This window comes from Dermacentor variabilis, chromosome 2 (assembly GCF_050947875.1).
Source record: "Dermacentor variabilis isolate Ectoservices chromosome 2, ASM5094787v1, whole genome shotgun sequence".
In the NCBI taxonomy this organism is placed as follows: domain Eukaryota; kingdom Metazoa; phylum Arthropoda; class Arachnida; order Ixodida; family Ixodidae; genus Dermacentor; species Dermacentor variabilis.
Genome location: NC_134569.1, coordinates 179,690,281 through 179,710,810, shown reverse-complemented (window position 1 = coordinate 179,710,810; position 20,530 = coordinate 179,690,281). Strand labels below are relative to the sequence as shown.

Genomic DNA, 20,530 nt, shown 5'->3' with positions numbered 1-20,530 from the left:
AGATTCTTTATTAAACAAGCAATTCCGAGCAACTCGGAGTACAAAGCACGTTTTTTTCACCGAAATCGGTATTTTAGCCCCGCATCCCTCCCTTAAATGCGAAGCACTTACTGGCCAACATTTGCTACTTTGACAGCATGCATGTAGCGGCCTATGTCTTGGTCATCTCAAGGTCATTTCGCTAACTTGGTAAGTACCCAAACCGGCATATTAAGACAAAAGTGCACGACGAACATAAATAGTCATAGCATGCATTTCGTGATGTGTATGTCGTGTAGGTCATGAAACCGTGGCCTACGTCTGGGTGCTCTGATGGTCGTTTCGTTAACTTGGTATGTACCTCAATTGGCATAGTATGACGAACGTAAGTGATAGGTCATGACGTGAACGTCAAGACATGCGTATCATGTAGGTCATGAAACAGCCACCTTCGTCTTGGCGCTCTCGTGGTCATTCGTGAACTTGGTAGGCTCTCCGCACACTGCTTCGGATAACATCGATTCCCAATAGGCGTGGGGTCTGCGGGCTTTTTTTTCTCGTTGTTTGGCCAGTGACATGCTCACCTGCGTACCAACGCAGGAACTCTTCAAGCTTCTACCTGTCTTTGTAGACGCAATACTCGGGTTGCTTGAGTTTTCCGCTTGTGCCTTGTCCGCACAAGGTCTCTCCTGCATTCTAACTGCACCTCCGTGAGGTCAAATCGAAACGCGCCAAGGGTCTGAACGCACACGCTTGCCCGTGAGAAGTTCATAAGGGCGTTCTATGCTGATTATTCATGCGCGCATCCGTGGCATAAGGATTTTAATATCGGCCTTCTGCACTAGACGTCTTGCGTTCGAATCCAGCCCGCGGGCATTTTTGATGGTGTTTATTTAAGGTCTTATAAAACAGCACTTCGTTTAAAACTAAGAGTGTACAAAGTCACGAAGCCGCTTAAAGCCATAAGGAGGTTGTTTTGAAACACTGCTCAAGACAGATAGCACCTCTCTTAGTAATACTATTCAACAAGTCACTAGAAATTCACAAGCTGCCCAATGATTGGAAGAGAGCCAACGTCACTACGATACTTCAAGAGGGGGATGGCACACACGTAGACAGTTACAGCGAGTATCTTTAGCTTCTCGAAAATGTCCTGTATTCTAATCCGATGAAGCATTTTTAAGCAAACAGCCTTTTTTCCTCAGCTCAGCCTGGGTTACACTCAAGTTTTTCGTGAGCAACACAACTAATCGAATTTACTCTTGGCAATTCCGTCAGCTTGGACCATTGTGAACAAATAGATGCGCTCTTCCTAGTTTTGCGGAAAGGATTTGATGTCCCGCATAAGCTACTTTGCTTAAAATTATTATTCCTGAGCATTCCTGAACATATTGTTGTCTGGATACAGGATTATTTACACGTGCGGGAACTGTAGGTTGTTCTCAATGGTGTGACATCGGCTCCAATGCAAGTGTTATCGGGAGTACCTCAAGGCTCTGTAATGGGGCCACTTTTGAAGCGAAAAGCTTCACTACGCTAGTCAACGCCCCGCTTCGCGCCAGCCGGCGTATGTCGCAATTGGCTCCGTAAGCGTGTTCGGAGTCGGCGCGGCGGCCACTGCCGCGTGCTATGCGTCATCGTTTGACCAAGGTCGAACCAAATAGGTCGCGAAGCTTCGGGTGAAAAGCGGTTCAGTCCAGATTGTCACCGACATCAGCAAGGGGGGTTATGGGAGCAGCGATTGAAGGGCGACTATGTTTGGAGGGAACAAACATTGGGAAAGAAATACGCGTTTTTTAATTCAAGCGAGACACAGATTCATTCAACGAAAATAAAATTCCCTGTCAATTTTATATATTCGTGACGAGTTAAGAAAATACGAGTTCATTCAATTTTATTATTATTAATGAATGCATTTATTTTCGGCGCCCATCGTTACAGGGGGCGTTGACGCCACTATCATTCGCAGTGCAATGCACGCCTTGATATGGGCAGAAAGGCGCACTCGTTCAAGTTCACCGGTTGAAATACGCCCCCCCCCCCTCACGGTTTGCGCTTTCTTGCTTGTCGAAGTTTGTCTGAATTTGGTGACGCGGGTAGCTTCATCGCTTCTTAATCTGTCCAATCAAAAGTAGTGAGTTACGACCGCCAGATAATTTGTAGTTGTTTTCGTGCGACTGCGCCGGCCGACGAGCTTGGCGTTCTACGATAGGATCAGCACTCTACATCTAAAGCTTTCGTCGGCCTCCAAAGAACGTATGTTCTGCACAGGGGTGCGATTTCGATAACCATACGGCTCGTTTTTCCTGCATCCATTTTCGGCGCTGAAAGCTCGAAACGCCCATCAAGACGAATGGCGGTGCATTTGAATATATAGCTCCAAAAGCAGGCCAACAAAACAAATTTCGCGCCTTCGCAAACAAAATGACGTCATTTCTGCTTTTAACGGACATGGCGTCACATTATTTTTTCTTCCGCCGGAAGTGTTCCCACCACATACAGATGGCGCTAAGCCCCATGAACCGCTGATGGACCGCCATGTTTCGAACGTATGGGCCACTATGGAAGCTTCGCTACCAGGCATATTTACCTTGGTTTGACGTTCGCCGCAAGCGCCTCTTTATCGCGGAGACCGACTATATAACCGCTTGCCAGAGAATAGGCGTGCGCATTCAACATGGATGGAGAAGGGAGTGCTACTACCGATACAGAGAGCTGTGTGTATGGCTGTACAGAAATAGCAAGACAATGTGTTCAACAATAATGAATAAAGGGGTTTAATAATAATGCATAACTTATGGTATATATCATTGATGAGAAATTTGCATAACTACACAAGGCACACGTATAGCATAACCATAAGCTAACCAAAGCATACCCCTAAGTTAAACCGTAAGCAAAACCATAGGCTAAATCATAAAGCATATCATTTCTTGTTCACATTATTGATTTAGTAGTGGGCATTAACTCAAGCATTAGACTGTATGCCGACGAATGTATTACGTATCGTCCAGTGAAATGCCATGCCGAAAAGTCTGTCTTGCAGGACGGTCTTGAAAAAGTATCCGTCTTGTGCAACCGGTAGCAGATGACTCTGAATACCGGTCAATGTTACATGTGCAGTTTTCAAAGATAAAGGGAAAAAAAAAATTTCACAGCTCCTATAACGTAAATAATATTGCACTCAGTACCACTGAGCATGTTAAACACATCGGAGTTAAGTTTTCTGAAACGCTTGACAGGGCTAATCATGTTAACTGCGTTACCGCAAAAGCTTGCCCTCTTCACTTTTTCCAACGAAATTTTAAGCATTCTCCGTCATCACTGCAAGCAATCTTGTATTTGACTAGCGTTAGGCCTATTCTAGAACATGCATGCGTAACCTGGGATCCGTATACTAAATACCTCATAGCCAAAATGGAGTAAGTACAGAACCAAGCAGCACGCTTCGTAACAGGAAATTATAATTTTGCTGTAAGAGGATCCGGAGTACGGGAAGGATTGGGTTGGAAAACTCTCTCTTCAGACAGAAAAATCCCAAGATTGAAATTCCTTTACAATATGTAGAAAAGTAAAACTAGTATTGACAAAACATTCTTCCTTAAGGAGCCGCATAACGTTTCATCTAGGAGAGACCACGCTAGCAATATTAGAGCTTATCAGTGCCGTACCAACGTGTTTAAATATTAACTTTTTCCTGAAACAATTAACGATTTGAATGAGCACCTTAATGAAGTAATGGCAGCGTCTAGTATTGAAAATTCTATTGAGCGAAATAATCTTTGAATGCTATTTTATTCATTTCTGAACATACACGACTGTGTGCACTGCTATTCCATTTTTGTTGCTCTAGAAATTATTTTACTCGTTGTTAGTTTGTCTTCCACTATTGCGAATTTCAATACTTAACTGTTGTTACATTTACTGATCTATTTCTTTATATTGAGCACTTTCTATTGTGACCTCCTGTATATTAACCCCCATGGAATAATGCCGTACAGACGATGTAGGTATGCCGAATAAATAAATAAATAAATAAATAAATAAATAAATAAATAATGTTTGGGCGAATACACGTACAAACCAACGCTTCCATCATGGCTGGCAAAATATCGTGTCGGTGGTTCGAGTGACTACAAGTACGGGGCAGTTCGCGTTATAAGTTTGTGCGTTCACAGAAATTCACCTATTCAAGGCTAGATGGCGCTACGGGTTTACTGAGACACGAAACGAAAGGACGAACTGAACGAAGTAGAAAGTGTCCCCGGAACCCTAGACAAAAAATGATATGCATGAAAAAAAAAAATAAGTTAAGAGATGTAATGGAGGCGGTGCCCCAGAAGTGAACATGGCACGCTCGCTAGGCTAAGGCATGACGGAAGATAGGGAGGGAATATCGCTTGCGAACGCTAGTCAAGGAGACGGGAGCATCAAATTATTTTGGCGGCGAAGCTCACTTCCTGGTAACATGTCGACGGGATATTTGTATTCCTCTTATTGATCTGATAATTCAATCATTTGAAGAATTATGAGCGTAAAAAGCTACGTGCAGCGTTTTACAGCTTGGAGCGTACATACGAAACTATACAATAGGGCCTGGTGATGGACCCCCTACGTTGCGGCAGTATGCTACGGTGCGCATTGATGCTTGTTAATTGTATCGAAGCGTCAAGAATCATTTCAAGACAGGCCAAGATGTTAATCGTTCGTAGTTTGACGTTTGTCCAATTTCAGACGCGGAATGATAACCTTGAGCGCGTTCTTTCATAGCTCTTAGGCGGAAGTGGAAAATGCTACAAATGTTGCAGTGCTCAAGCTGAATGCAAAATCGAAGCCCATCCGCGATTTTGGTTGACTACAGAAGATAACTCTCCTAGATACTCACTGAAAAGTCCGACTATAGTGTCTGCTTGGATATGAACTTGGCATTTTTTTTTGGAAAGATGTAATGAAACTGGCAAGCAATACATCCTTTTATTGAAGCGACACATTGAAGTGATCGTAGGTTAACGTTTATCCTCGCTAAAAGGCTCTGCGTAAACACTGCTTAGGAAGCTTGTATCTTGGCCCCATGGAATAAAAAGGTAGTACCGGTTTTCCGACAAACACCGGGTAACTTGTCCCGGAAACATCTTTCTACATTACAGAAAGCACGCCTTTGCCCCGTGTTTACTCGCCCACTCTTCCTTGTCGTCTCGCTTACCTTTAGTGCGCGACCAACTCATTTATCCTCGCATCTATAGCGTGTTTTTCTCTGGTATTGCGGCGACAACAGCGTATCGAGGTAGGGAAGCCAGCTCCTCCATAATCTTTAGCGTGCACGGCTCGGAAGGACCAGCGTAAACGCGATGTAGGGAAGCGAAGGGTTATCTTCGGTTGCCTGTAACTCCACTCGGACGCGGCACATTCATAAACTACTCGCAGAAAAAACATTCATAAAGTTGAATTTAAAACAGATTTTCTAACTATGCTAGAGTGTTCCAGGACTCCTTCGTGTAACGAACACGATAAGTTAACGTCAAACAGAAAACTTACATTTTCGCCGTCGCGTTGTCCCAGTAATACGTCTCCGCAAAGCAGTATTTTTCTTCGTGATTACACTCAGTGTTTCTCCCATGGAAGCACTGGCCGTCCCCTCCGAGAAGGAGGTCGCGTTCGAACGATCTTTGGTACAGCACGAAGACGGAGGTTTGAAGAAAGGCCTGCAGCGAAAGTGGGAGAAGAATGGTGATTTTGATGCCGCGCCATTCATCGCTCACGATATGAGCGGTGAAACTGCAGCATCCAAGCTAATAAACCAAATATGGACACTTGAGAAGGCTGTGCTCATACCGTTTAAGCCGAACATTCTGGCGAAGTTTTAACAAATACTTAAATCAATGCAGAGAAGTTCAAGAAGCGTCCGGCCACGAACAGACGTGCGATGTGCGCTATAGTTAACACTTGTGCGCTAGACGCGGGCCCGAACTATGCATGTCTGGCCCCGGCTAGACCGCACTTGAGCCTCTTTCTTGCTCACGCTTTGGCTGCGATTGTCCTGCAGCGCGCCTCCTGGCAGCAATTCTCAAACTGGCCGTCTTTCTTTTATGATGCTGGTGACCCACGACGAGTTCTTGAAGTAACGCTTGGTGGGTGGGCCTTTGATTGCTGGTGGACTTGGACGAGGTGTTGGCGACGAGCTACAAGCACAGGGTCTTTCGGATGCCTGGACGCCCCAACGCCCTCCCTGGTGAGTACAGGTAAGTACCCGTGCTACCACTCTCGGCAACGTGCCCATGAAAAGGAGCCGGCTCTATCCTCCTGCAGCGTGACAAGGAGCCCACGTCGTTATCTTCGATAAGAATGAACTGTCCTGGCGTTTGCTAACTGTGCTGTCACGAGGGGGTTGATACCCGGCACTGAAGCGCCGGAGTCTGGCTGCGGCTATTTGGTATCGTCGAGCCGACGGCAAAAATTGGTGAATGGTCCTACTTGTGTCGCCTGTTTCTTTTTTTTGACCAGCCTAGCGACGCCTTGCCTTGTTTCGGTTGGGCACGAAGCCACTCTTCGTGAAACGTTCGTCTACGCCGGTTCTGGCGGGCGGCCAATTCACAGAGGTGCACGACGGCGTCGACCTGAACGTGTAGAGTAGCGAATCGCTATCGGCGTGGCACGCTTGGTCTTGTATGTCAGCCAGCTGCAGCAGCCATCGATGACGGGCTCAACACGGCTGTAGGTCGTGTCTTCTCGCAGGTTCAGGAACCATATTGCAATGAAACTGGGCTCCGCGTATGGCGCCAGTGTGGGGCATTAGTAAACGTCCTCAAATAAAAGAATTTACTTTGCAATAAGCTTCTGAAGGGACACGTTGTAGTGGCCAGAATAAAGCGAGGTTTCTGGGTTTCATTGCTCAGGTCATGTCGGCGGAGCAAGAAACCTGAGAGTGCCACCGTTGTCGCGACTTTCGACTCCTGAATCATCTGAGAAACGCTTAAGCTTTTCACATTGTGCAGGTCGGCCCTGCATGGACGAAGCCTTTTGGGGTCCATATTTTCTAAGGGTAGTTTTTCTGGAATTCTCTCCATTGTTTATAAACTGTCCAGTCGACTAGCCGATATCGGTAATAGCGGTGGCGAAGGCTTCGAGCGATTCTGTAACACAAGGCGACAACAATGGCAAATGAATAGTATCTGTAAAAAACACGGCATCAGAAAGCTTATTGGTGAGAGGTCAATGCATATCGCCAGAAGTTAGCACGCGTTATTCCAAAACTAGGGACGCTGTCGGGAGACATTCTATTTAGACATGCTTCTATCAGTAGTGCATGGGTTTGGAATTACGGTAGCGTTCACAGAAGAAAAAGCTGCCTGGCAACTTCCATCAGGGGCAAAACGTAGCTTCTTTAGAAATAAAAAAAGAAGGATAATATATAGATGGCTGAAGAAAAAGAGAAAGACTACAAGAAGGAAATGAATGTAGTGAAATAAAAATAATAAGACAACGAGGATCCCAGTGGAGGTTACTGGCCGTGCAGAAGTGACATAGTTTCAGAAATAGCGTTCAGAAACGGCTTTGTGCAGCCAAAATGTAAGTCCCTTGTGCGCCTGGTCAACAGTGTCCTAACCTTGGGTCTCCGGTTTCAAAATATTTGCCTAATTAAACGCATCCATACATACGGGTAAAAAGCGAAACAAAACGAACCAAACTAAAAAAAAGATGGTGCGTTTCTCTACGTCCAGATGAAGCTTAAAAACATTTGCATAAAGTTAGAACACAAAAGCAGGACAGTAGTGCGGGTAGTTGGGCTGCAAATAGTCAGAGAAATGTTATATCGGCTGCCTATTTCGAAAAAGTGGCTCTTCTTGTAGCCTTGCACCTAAATGACAGTTTGGATAACTGAAGCGTAGGCTGATTCCCCTGGAGCGCTTGTGGAGGCAAAGAAGGGACGACGAGGCATTTTGCCTTTCTAAACATCTGTATATACAGAGTGATCATTTTTAAGTTTTATGAAATTTTTAAAGATCGCCTATGGCAGATAGCGTAATTCTTGTCCATGGGCCGGATTATTAGAAGAGGCGGACGTTACTGGCACGAGAAATCTGAATACCTAAACAATTTAACGAAACATCCTCTTAATTAATTACTCTGACAATGACAATGATGATAATGATGTTTATTTTGCATCAGTACATGACGCGAGGAGCATGCAGAAAAAGCTGCCACATGGACAGCTTGACGAAGCCGCAGGCCCCCGCATTGGCGTTTGCGCGGCGTTAGCGAGCACAAAGGTAGTACATCATTGTTATAAATGTCCTTTACACAATATTGAGCATCGCGAACCATGCGAAGCAAATCAAGAAAAAGAAAGAGATGTGCTCTAACAGGTCATAGTAAAAATCATCTCTAACCAATAAGGATAAAAAACAATGATGGGCACAACGGTATCGCAACTGTTCAAAAAGAAACACGAGGGTGAGAAAGATATAATCATAACACAAGGTGTAACAATAACATTTCTCATACAAACTAAACAAATGAGAAACCAAGAATATAAGCTATACAATGGGACTAGTTGTTTTCGATAAGAAAAAATTTGCGAACTCCAGGGAAACAATCTAGTGCAGGCAGAAATAACTATACAGAGCTTTAAAAGAGGTATTTTCCAATTCAGTGGTTTCGTTGTGTAATTTATTTAGTAACCTTGGCAGGTTGTTACGAATAGTTCGTCGTCCGTATGTCGTTCTGACGGTTTCTACTTTCCAAAACTCTCGGGGCCTTGTCGCATATGCTGTAATTTTGATTTTTAAATCCGCTAGTGTTCTTAGAAAGCTGGCTCCATTTTTTTATTTTTTTGTTTGTACGCTCTACAGAGTCGATAATCGTACATACTGGTAATTGGCATTACATTGTAGTTTATAAAAAATCACGTGTATTAACATATTTTGGAACATTTCCTACGACTCGTAGGAATTTTTTTTCAGTACATAAAGTTTTTCCAAATTTCCCTGTGTGGTAGCAGCCCAAACTAAGTGACAGTAGTTTAGACTAGAAAGAAACAGTGTGTTGAAAATCAGCATCATTATTTTTGGTGGCAGTATATGACGGTTACGGTAAACAAGCCCGATTATTTGAGATAATTTTGTCGCCAAGGAATTTACGTGCATATCCCAAGATAAGTTTTCTTGAAAGATAACACCTAAAGTTTTAAAGTACGGAACTATATCGATAGGCGTTGAATTTACCAATATAGGCGTATTAATTATTACGCTTTTATTTTTGCTTCGAAAAATTATTCCTTTTGTTTTGTTTGTGTTTATTTTAAGACAATTTTTACGACTCCATTCATGCAATTTTGGAAGAACTAAGTTTGCTTATCATTAAGTTCTCATCAGGAATATGCTAGTATCATCGGCGTAAATTATATAGTTTGCCTTGATACTGATACTAATGATATCATTAATATATAAATTAAAGAGGAAAGGGCCAAAATACTGCCTTGTGGTACGCCACAAGAAACGGGCAGTGGACTAGAGAGTTCATCATTAATACCGACCCTTTGCTTGCGGTGTTCTAGATAACATGTGATGAGGGATGCAGCCTTCCCGCGGTAACCATAACGTATGAGTTTCCTAATAAGAAGTGAATGATTGACACAATCAAATGCTTTGTAAAATCTACAAACAACCCCAGAACCAGATTTCCCTCATCAATTGCCCTTGAAATTAACTCTTTCTGAGCAAGTAAGGCACACTCCGTGCTGTGGCCTTTGCGAAAGCCAAATTGGCATTCATTTAGAAGTTTATGTTTTTGCTCAAAATCCATAAGCTGATTTAAAATTATTTTTTCAAGTACCTTCGAGAACATAGGGAGAATTGATATTGGACGATGGTTGCTCATGTCATTTTTGTCACCTTTTTTATATAGGACACTAATGCGTGCTTCTTGCATTTTACTGGGAAAAATAGCTTGACTGAGACAAAGGTTGAAAATATATGCAATGCATGGAGCCAGAATTTCGACAACGTGTTTTAAAGATTTTATCTGTAACCCGTCAATATCTTTCGCACTGCTGCTGTTTAGATTTTTAATTATGTGGCTTACTTCGTTTTCATCGACAGGTTTAAGAATAATAGTGTTGCTATTAACCGGAATATTACTAAGATCATTTGGTAGCATAGGCGTATTACCTGCACCTGCGAAATATGTATTAAATGTATCTGCAAGCCGCTTCCCAGATAATTCTATACCATTAATATCTAATTTAAGAAGTTTACTGATAGGCGGATGATGCCTTAATACAGAGCTGAGCCTTTTCCACATAATCTCAGAGCATCCAGTAGCTGCTGCAAAGAAATTTGCAAAATATTCTCGCCTAGCCTTTTTTATATCTTTATCGAGGTGATTACGGCACGCTTTAAATTGGCGGAATAATTCGATATCTTTAGTTGAAATAAACTTGCCATAGAGAACATTTTTATGCGTGATTCGTCTGAGAAGCTCAGAGTTTTTCCATGGTTTCCGAATTTTTTTGCTTGGCTTAACGCGCACTGAGGGAAAGCTAGATTCATATATCGATTTGACAATGTGAATAAATTTTTCATAGGCCCCATTTGCTTCGTTGGATCTATATACATCATGCCAACAGGCATCCCTGTGCTTGCATTCCCCAATTTTCTAGAGAAGCAGTGCTTGTCTTGTTCTGTTATGTTATTTTAGATGCTCGTTTGTGTGGCCGGCGATGGGGCGACTGCGCCGTACGTTTTCGTCGTTTGGCAGCTTTTGTGGCAGAGTCCATTCCTTTGCAGTAAAAAAAGAAGATGCACGTTTGAAACGTATCAGCTTCTAGTAATTATTACCTTCCAAGCATCTTGAAACGGAGAGAGGTAACTCTTTCTTTCAGGCAATGTGGATGCCATGGATGAAAGAACTACGGTGACGATGATGGCGCCACAACAGGCAACAACTTGCCCATCACGCATTGCTACTTGCTTTCGGATTGTGGATTAACCAGGCCTGTAACAGAAAAAGTGACAAAGAATTATAAAAATTTAGAAGTGATAAAATACGCTTCAACTATTTCGCGTTCTGCTTTTGTGATTTCTTTCATCGAAAAACACCCATGTTTGGTCACACAACTTTCTTGAAGAAGGAAAACACAAAGACAGAACACGATATAATTCAAGCATATTTTACAAGGAAAGCAGGTGACAAGTGCGCCAGCTGTCCGTCTTTGGTTTTGCAGGAAAAAGAAGTGATGTTACTTTCGAGGTATCTAGGCACACCAACTGATTGACCATAAAAACGTGTATGTGATGTAATTCACTTATACAGTTTCTTGTGTGCATGATGATGAGTTCCTGACGTACCTGATGCTCAGAGAATAAATGGATGATCTTTTGAAATAAACGCCAGCTGGAAGCACCGCCAGTCCTGTTGTATGTGGTCCTTTCGTCTTCGTTTTTAGAGCGCTCTTATGAAAACTGTTATACACTAGGACGATGTAGCTTCACATACACTGCTAATTAGTACAATAAACAAAACACTAGCGCATTTCCCATGTGATCATGCCTTGTTAAGACATGCCAGGCTAAGTGAAGCTCGTGCAGGGAAAGTTACCGTACAGGTCTAACATTCTCCTTCCACCTATGAAATACACTTCGCAGGCTGGGCAAGACCAAGAAATAAAAGAAATATCAGTGGCAATGTAGCGGTAAATGCGAGAGATGTGCTTTATCATTACTTTACAGCTCTTTTTGTTCCCGGATTCATGTTTCAAACCACACTGCAATATGTTGGTTCAGGCGCTCATTCGTCACAAGTCGTTCCTCTTTGAGGAGCGATTTGCAACTGACAGTGACCCGGAGCATACCACCGCCAGTTGCACTATATATACATATATATATATATATATATATATATATATATATATATACGGCTTCGAACAGCGGTACGCATCCAGTCCTACATCTACGGTGACCCATGACGGCGTGAAAGAGGTTCATGGAACAGCAGCACGTCCGTACACCTTGCCACAGGCTCGGTGAACCGAGTTGGTCCGATGGAACACTGTTACGTTCAGCACAGCAGACAACGAAAGTAGCAGCTGGTGTCGTATCTGATGTAGACTTGGACCTCAAAGACGACGTTTTTAAGAACTTGATCGTTTGCACGCCACCACGCAAAATAAAGAGCGTTCGAAGGATGGGCTCGTCAAAGTGTATGAAGGTACTTTTTGCCTCTGGAAAGCTGCCTAGTCATGTAAAGGCCGGACTTGTGTGCTATCCTGTTCGACCATTCGTAACACGGCCTTTGCAATGTCATAAGTGTTTTAAGATTGGTCATGTTCAGGACTTTTGCACCAGAGATCTGCGTCTGTGCCAAATGCGGTGGGAATCACCATGTAGATTCCTGTGAAAGTCAGGCATATCGGTGCCCTAACTGTAATGGTGAACATTCGGCAATGAATAAAAGATGTCCCTCATTGAAGAATGACTAAAGGCACTAAAAGAGAAAGCCAAAAAGAAGGCGGCAGGAGATGAAAGCTCCCGTCGCCGTAGTGCTGCCCCAGCGATTGGAAAAGCAGCGCGTTCAAAGAGTGACAAAGACACAACGCATCGGAAAGTAGGGGGGTGGACCTTCTGTCTCTCAGACACATCGTGGCCAGCGCTACCATCTCAATCGCCGGAACAAGTACCTACAAAGACTTCCACTGCAGTTTAAAGCACTGCAAACACAATACCTAAACCGGTATCAGCAGCCAACGACGATATGCAACTTGTAAATCTTCCGAGGATGCTTGTCAACGTCATGAATCTCTAATCGCGGGTAGCCAGACACCAGCAGTGTCAGCAGCAGAGCACCTTTTGGAGGCCCTCGTTCCAGTCCTCGACGGCCTTCACTAGACGTTTTACCGGAAACAATTTTAGCAGTTGTCAGTAGCCTCGCCCCTTTGTGTTGCAATGGAATGGCAGGTCGATGCGACCGCGGCACGCTGATCTAGTTCTTCGACTCATCGCTATGAAGACTCCACCAGACGTTATAGCGCTTCAGGAAACTAACGTAAGGCAAGAGGAATATCGATTGCCAGGATTTGTGGGTGTCGACAGTAACACTCGATGCGCGGAGCCAGCTTGAGGTTCTTTCCAGTGTGTGGACGCGGCGCATACGCGCAATGCTTGAAAACTATCAGTTTACGTGCGTGCTGACTTGGACTTCGCGGTTCTTGACACAGACGACATCTGTGACGATGAGTTTCAGTGTGCAGCTATTACTGTGAGCCCCAGACGCGTGTCTACGACGGTGGCGAGCATAAACAACAGGGCTACCCGCTCTTCCTATACCTCACTACTTGAGGGCTTAGTGTCTCGGTGAGGTGCATCGTTTGTGTTGTGCGGAGATTTTAATGCCCACCATCCACGATGGTGTAGCCATCCCCAAGACAATCGTCGGGCTGAGATTATCGAGATCATTGTCAAGAACGATCTGCAAATAGTGAATGACGATTCACCTACATTTATAGGTAGAGGATAGGAGCATTCCACTATAGACATCGCGATATCAACGAGAGATGTGTGCTTAGCCTAGCCATGTGAACCTGACCCTTGGGGCTCAGATCACCTACTCATTTGGTTAACACGAACACATAGTGCGGATTGCCAGGATGTCGTTTATACAGTGACTAACTGGGACAAGTTCCGTCAGCTGATCTCAGAGGCACCATCTGAAGACAGCCTGTTTAAACTTATGAGTGAGTGCTTACGACAAGCTACGGAGTATGGGCAAACTAAACGCCGATCTAAAGCTTTTGCGGCTCTGTGCATGTCGACGGCGCGCGTATAAATGGGCACAGCGCTCTAAATGACGCACCGACTGGGCTATATATAATCGCATTAATGCATCTATACGGCGGCATAAAAAAGAGCTTCATCGCAAGAGCTGGGAAGCTTTGTGTAGTTCGTTGCATACTGGAAGTGGTTTTAGAGCTGTATGGCGCGTACTGAAGGCTCTCTGCACTCCTGAAGTATGCAAGAATCCTACGGCTGCATTGAGCATAGCGACTGACCAGTCACCAAGAGTAACAGCGGAGGAATTTGCAGACATTTTCGTCTCTGCTGCATCTAGTGACACCACAATTGGCGACCTTCCTTCTTTGACAAGTCACAGCACCATAACCGCTTCCTACGGTCCAATCTGCCAGATGGACTAGGCAGATTGCACTCTTGAGGAGCTGTGACATGCGCTGAGCCTCTCCAAACGTCGCACTGCTCCAGGCGAAGATGGTGTGACGTATCAAGCGTTGGGGAACGTTGATAAAAGTTTTCATGACCGTGTATTGGACGAGTATATAATTAAGCATGGAGAACCGGTGTAATCCCTGCTGAATGGAAATTGTCCATGATGATAGAAATCTTAAAGCCCGGGTGTCCTGCAAGGCACCTCAAGTCCGACCGGCCAATATCCCAAACCTGAAATGCCAAGTTAATGGAGCGAATGGTCTTGTTTCGCTTAGATGTGAGGCTAGAGGAGCTGAATATTTTCCCTGATGTCATGAGTGGCTTTCGTCTCCGCCGTTCAGCTCTGGACAGCATATCAGATCTTGTCTCAGCACTCGAATTTCCTAAAGAAAACAAGCATTCCGCCTACATGCTCTTCCTAGACATACAACAAGCTTTTGATTCAGATCCGTATACGGCAATTATTTTCGCTCTTGCAACCGCGGGAATTTCGGGTTGTCTGCACCCCTTTGTGCATAATTTTCTATTTGAGCGCCGGATGAAAGTGCGTGTCGGAGGAGTAACTAGTGAATACGGAAATGCGAAGTGCGGTGTCCCACAGGGCAGTGTATTATCATCGCTTTTGTTTAACACCGTACTAGCCGCGCTTCCAAGTCGTTTGCCTCGGGACAGTGATTTCCCTGTGACATAGCTGTCTACGCATATGTCTCCACAGACAGACTCCCATGCTGCCCTTAGCAGGTTACAACGCAGTGATATTGATTGTCCACTTCTGCGCAGCGTTACTGACTCTGCGAGCAAAATTTCATCTCGTGGGGTATCTCTCGTTGCTCATTGGACACCTTCACACGTAGGAATCTCTGGAAATGAATAGGCGGATCTGCTCGCTTCAACTTGCGCTCATAACAACTGTGACTGTACAGAAATTTTGTGCAAGCTTGATGACGGTCGTCTGCTGATTCGTCACCACCTACTCAAGCAGCATCCCGACCAGCGCGTCGCAAATGGAACGTTCCCGCCCCGTGTTCGCGATCGAGGCATGCCTCGTCTCGCTATAGCACAATTAAAGCTGAGGGTTGGCTGCGTGAACGTGCACGAACGTTTATACAGACAAGGACGTGTGGCAAGTCCATCGTGTGCGTCTTGTGGCTGCTGCGAGACACTTCAGCACCTTATATTTGAGTGTCCCGCTTTCAGTGCGCAGCGCATGTTGCTAGTAAGAAACTATCATCTTCTTGCCCTGCGGTGTAGGACACTCGACGACTTTTTACACCTAAGTGGTTTTGCGTCTATACGTGATCTAGAGTTAACTAACTTAGATTCACGCTTGTAGCGTCGACACTATTCTATTAAACATTCTGTGGTAGCGTGACCTTCAGTGACCGGCCCTACTGTGTGTGATCTGTACTGTGTTCGAAACAAATAATAATAATAATAATAATAATAATAATAATAATAATAATAATAATAATAATAATAATAATAATAATAATAATAATAATAATAATAATTCAGCCCAGCAATGCGATGTGCCGGCCATTCGACCATGGACCATGGAAAAACGGCGGAAATCGCTCTGCGATTTTCGCCGTTTTTCCCATTCTTGTTGATCTTAATATTAGCCTTCCTCTAGGCTTTATGCTTATAACATAGACAATATGTTCTTCAACATTTATAACCATGTGCTCAGTTTAGCCCGCTTCCCTCATCATGCGCTCTCTAATCCCAATTCGACTAGTTTCCCTACCAATCGAAACTTGCTCTTGCATAGTATCCGTGCTAATTATAGTTGATCCACTTCCTTCTTCAGTGTCATTCTTGGATAGTTTACACACACGTATGAAATCTGTAGCTTACTCCCAAATATTAAAAGAAAAGTGAAACAATTTCTGTTTCCAAGCTTTAAATAACCCCATCTACTAGTGAACGTTATACGTGGAGGTATTTATTTATTTATTTACTTATACATACTGCAGCCTCAATGAGGCTATTGCAGGAGTGAGATAAACAACAAACTTACAAAAATCTATAAACAAGTTTGCGTTAATTGTGTTAGTGGTAGTGAATGGATGCTGCCCGGTAATATATTCCAGACTTCAAATGTTGATGGAAAAGAAGTGTTATTAAAGGAATCGGTGTGGCCAAAAAAGGTTGAAATATTTAGAGCATCGTGACTCCTCGTACATGAGGGTTTGGAAAAAGTCCAGTAGTTATCTAGAAGGCGAGGCGAGGAGAACTGATTAATGTGTGAAGGAATTTTAAGCATTCAAGTTTGCGACGCTCTGCAAGAGGAGCGAGCCCAAGTAGGGGAAGAGAGTTAGACGGTGAAAATTCCTTGCCATAGCTCCTGCAAACAAAACGCACTGCCTTTTTTTTTGCAGTGAGTCTAGTTTTTTGACCCCACAGTGGTTTTAGGGATTCCGTACAACACCGCAATATTCGAGGATGGGGCGAATGAGGGTTTTATGTGTAAGAAGTTTAGTTTCTCAAGGAGCAAGACGCAGCGTACGATGTAAGTTACCTCGTCTTTTAAGAGCCTTTTCACAGATGACATGAATGTGTACCGACCATGACAAATCGTGTGTTGTTAGGATACCTAAATATTTTAATGCGAAGACCCTACTGAAAGTAATATTGTCAAAGGCATAGGCAAAGAATAAAGGGTTTGAGCGTCGTGTAAAGGACATGGAGACAGTTTTGGAAAAGCTGATATTCATTTTTCATGCTTTCGATCAGTTACAGAAGTCATCAATATAATTGTTAAGGACAACATGGTCAGTAGGAGATTTAAGTGTATGATATAAAACGCAATCATCTGCAAAAAAGCATATTTTAACTTAGGTGTGTAGGGGGAGATCATAAATATAAAGCATATATGCTTTATTTATATATGTAATTTGTATGTATATATATATATATATATATATATATATATATATATATATATATATATGCAATTCAGTTATATATACTCTACATTGTTTGTATTGCTTTTCTTACTTTGTCAATTTGCTCATATAAATTACACAGGGTGTCCCACCAACGATGATTAAACCTTGCTGCCTCCTTTTCTACATGCACAACTATGAACTATTTCTACTGCATGTAATAAAGATTTATTGAAACTAGGAATTCAACCGCGATGAAATGTATGGAAAAGGAGGAAATCGCCTTGCCAAACTTATGTGTAAAGGTGCATATCTCGTAGAGACATGTATATGTATATATATTGTTACGCATGAAGAAAACGAAGACCAGTGAACGTGCTTGCGGTCCCGAGTGGAAGAAGAAAGAAGAGAAGGACGCTCAGTTGATAAACCAGCTGACCGCTCTTGCGCTCACCTTCGCGACCTAAAGTAAACGGTCCCCTTCATCCGTCAGGGTTATAAACGGTCTCCTTCGCGCGTAACAAAGTGGTGGAGGTGCGGGGTATCGCTCACAACAACGGAACCATCACTGCCGCAGCTTCGTCGAAGCCGTCGACTTGCCGGCCTCCCGCCATCAGCCGTGACCATCTTCGACATGCCAGAAGAAGGAGCCACTGCGAGGGCAGCGCCTAGCAGTCCGCTGCCATACTACCGAGTTCCACCCACCTTCGGAGGCAAAGCGGGGGAAGATGCCGACGAGTGGCTCGTCCACTACAAACGAGTGAGCAAATCCAACGGGTGGGATGCAACCGCTCAGCTCACCAACGTGGTGTTCTCCCTGACCGATACCGCCCTCGTGTGGTATGAGAACCACGAGGACGCGCTTACGACGTGGGAACATTTTGTTGACGAGTTAAAGGCGTGTTTTGGGGACTCAGTCGCCAAAAAAAAAGCGTGCCGAGCAGACACTGTCGCAACGGGCGCAGCTACCAGGTGAGACATGCACAACATACATCGAAGAAGTGTTAAAGCTGTGCAAGGTGGTCAATGCTCGCATGTCGGAAGAAGATAGAGTTGGGCATTTGCTGAAAGGAGTGGCTGAGGATGTGTACAATTTTCTAATTGGAAAGGAGAGCCTCAGTTCTGTGTCCGATGTCATACGGCACTGCAGAACTTTTGAAACGCTAAAGATGCGTCGGATTGCGCCAAAGTTTGGTCGGTTGGCAAACGTTACGACGGTTGCCAGTGTGGACACGAGTCCTTGCCTCGACCTTCCTTCGACCATCCGACAGATTGTCCGCGAGGAACTTTCCCGCCGCGAAGGATTGTTGCATTCCACTGGTGATCACCATGGCGTGTACACGTCACGTGAGGCTATGACGGCGCAACATTCGGCCCCTTGGCAACCGATGGTTACCGCAGCGGCCGTGGAGTACAGCGCAGCCCCACAGTCGAGGATGACAACACGCCCGCCGACTCCGCGCTATGACCAACGCACTCAGCGCACGCCTTCTCGACGCCCGATGTATCGTCGTGACACTCGCCACGAACCAACCCACTACACGCGGGAAAATGATAATATCCGCTTCATCGACGAACGACCAAGGTTTAGACCTCTCCCGGTGTGTTATTCCTGTGGTGTCCCGGGTCATATATCGCGGTTTTGCAACCAGCGTATAACCACGTGGTATGGCCAGCCGTCAGAGTTTTTTCGGCCCTCCGAACGGCCGCACGGTGCCCCGTGGCCAGCACACGTATCGTCTGGCGACGAGTATTGGCCGAGCAGCTCCCGGAATCGCTCCCCAGCATCTGACAGAAGTTTGACACCCCCACCGCAACGTCGTGCTCCCCGTTCTCCCTCACCGCTGCGTCGCACCGCGTCCCCTTCGTCACCGGAAAACTAGCTAGCGCGGCCGATGGAGGTGAGGTCGCTGGAGACGTGCTACTGACAGAAATACCTCCTGTGTTGATGCTGAAAAACAAAGTGCGCGTGCTTGTAGATAATGTCCCTGTGATGGCTCTGGTGGACACAGGCGCAACAATTTCGGTCATGAGTGTCTCGTTTAAACACGTGTTAGGGCGAAAGGTTTTGTTTAAATGGGACGAAGATTCAAAGTTCTGTGGAGTGAGTGGTGAGCCGTTGCGACCTATTGGTGTGTGTAGTGCTGACGTATTTTTGGGAGGCCATGTTATTACGACAGAGTTTGTAATTATTCCTCGGTGGACCCATGATGTTATTCTCGGCATGGACTTCTTGCGGGAGTGTGGTGCTACTGTCGACTGCCGCACCGGAAAAGTATTCTTAAGTGGTAGGATTCCATCAGGACTCCTGGAGAACCCTGTAGATCGCGAAACTACACTGTGTGTTTGTGGTGATACGGTCATACCTGCATCATCTACCGTTTGCGTTCCCGTTGTCTGTTGCGGCGCCGATTGCGACTGCTTCGAAGCTACCGTAGAACCGATGCACTTTAGCTGTATGAAGAAGAATGTTTTGGTTCCACATTGTGTGGTGTCGATCAAAGGCGGACGCACTGGCTTATGGACCGTAAACTGTTCTAAGGAGCCCGTTATACTACCTGACGGCATGAAATTAGCCTTCGCCAGGGAACACGCGTCCTTATCAGTGGCTCAACTTACAGATGTGCCGGAAGAACCTGACGGCCACAGTTCGGAAACGGCCCTTTCGTCGATGGTCAATAAATCGCTCAGCACGAGTGAACGCCGAACGTTAGTGGGTGTGCTTTCGAAGCACGTTTCGGTATTCGACTTTGCGCAGAAGGACAATATACCTGCAATCCCTGCGTCTCGAACGCGCCATACCATCAACACGGGTTCGGCACATCCGATTAGACAAAAGCCATATCGTGTTTCACCATCAGAGCGCCAGATTATCAACGAACAAGTGCACGAAATGATGAAAAAGGGAGTCGTACAAGAGTCAGCAAGTCCGTGGGCAGCTCCAGTGATTCTTGTTAAAAAAAAAGATGGATCTTGGAGATTTTGCGTCGACTATCGCCGTTTGAATGCTGTAACAAAAAAGGACGTGTACCCACTCCCACGTATTGATGACGCAATAGACTGCCTTCAATCCGCCTCTTACTTTTCCTCAGTAGATTTACGATCCGGCTATTGGCAAATTCCGATGCATCCTGACGACAAGGAGAAGACTGCCTTTGTAACCCCTGACGGGCTCTTCGAATTTAATGTGATGCCATTTGGATTGTGCAACGCTCCGGCAACTTTCGAGAGATTTATGGACACTGTATTGCGTGGCTTGAAGTGGAACATCTGCATGTGCTATCTCGACGACGTCGTCATCTTTGGCCGCACCTTCAGCGAACACAACTCGCGTCTGGATATTGTCCTGAACTGCATCAGAAACGCTGGTCTAGTTTTAAACTCTAAGAAATGCCACTTCGGAGACCGCCAAACCCTTGTGCTTGGGCACCTCGTCGACAAGGATGGCAT

The 20,530-nt window shown here is 44.9% G+C and overlaps 1 protein-coding gene across 2 annotated transcripts in view; it reads right to left on the bottom strand.

Annotated features, from left to right (window-relative positions):
- LOC142572969 (uncharacterized) overlaps positions 1-20,530 on the bottom strand; it is a 56,552-nt gene that overhangs the window by 19,760 nt on the left and 16,262 nt on the right. For both annotated transcript variants that reach the window (XM_075682449.1, XM_075682448.1), the window contains exons 2-3: positions 10,815-10,971; positions 5,515-5,681 (exon numbers count right to left, since the gene is read on the bottom strand). In XM_075682449.1, the coding sequence (XP_075538564.1) occupies positions 5,515-5,681; positions 10,815-10,937 (290 nt within the window). In that variant the 5' untranslated portion in view covers positions 10,938-10,971. The remainder of the gene's footprint in view (positions 1-5,514; positions 5,682-10,814; positions 10,972-20,530) is intronic.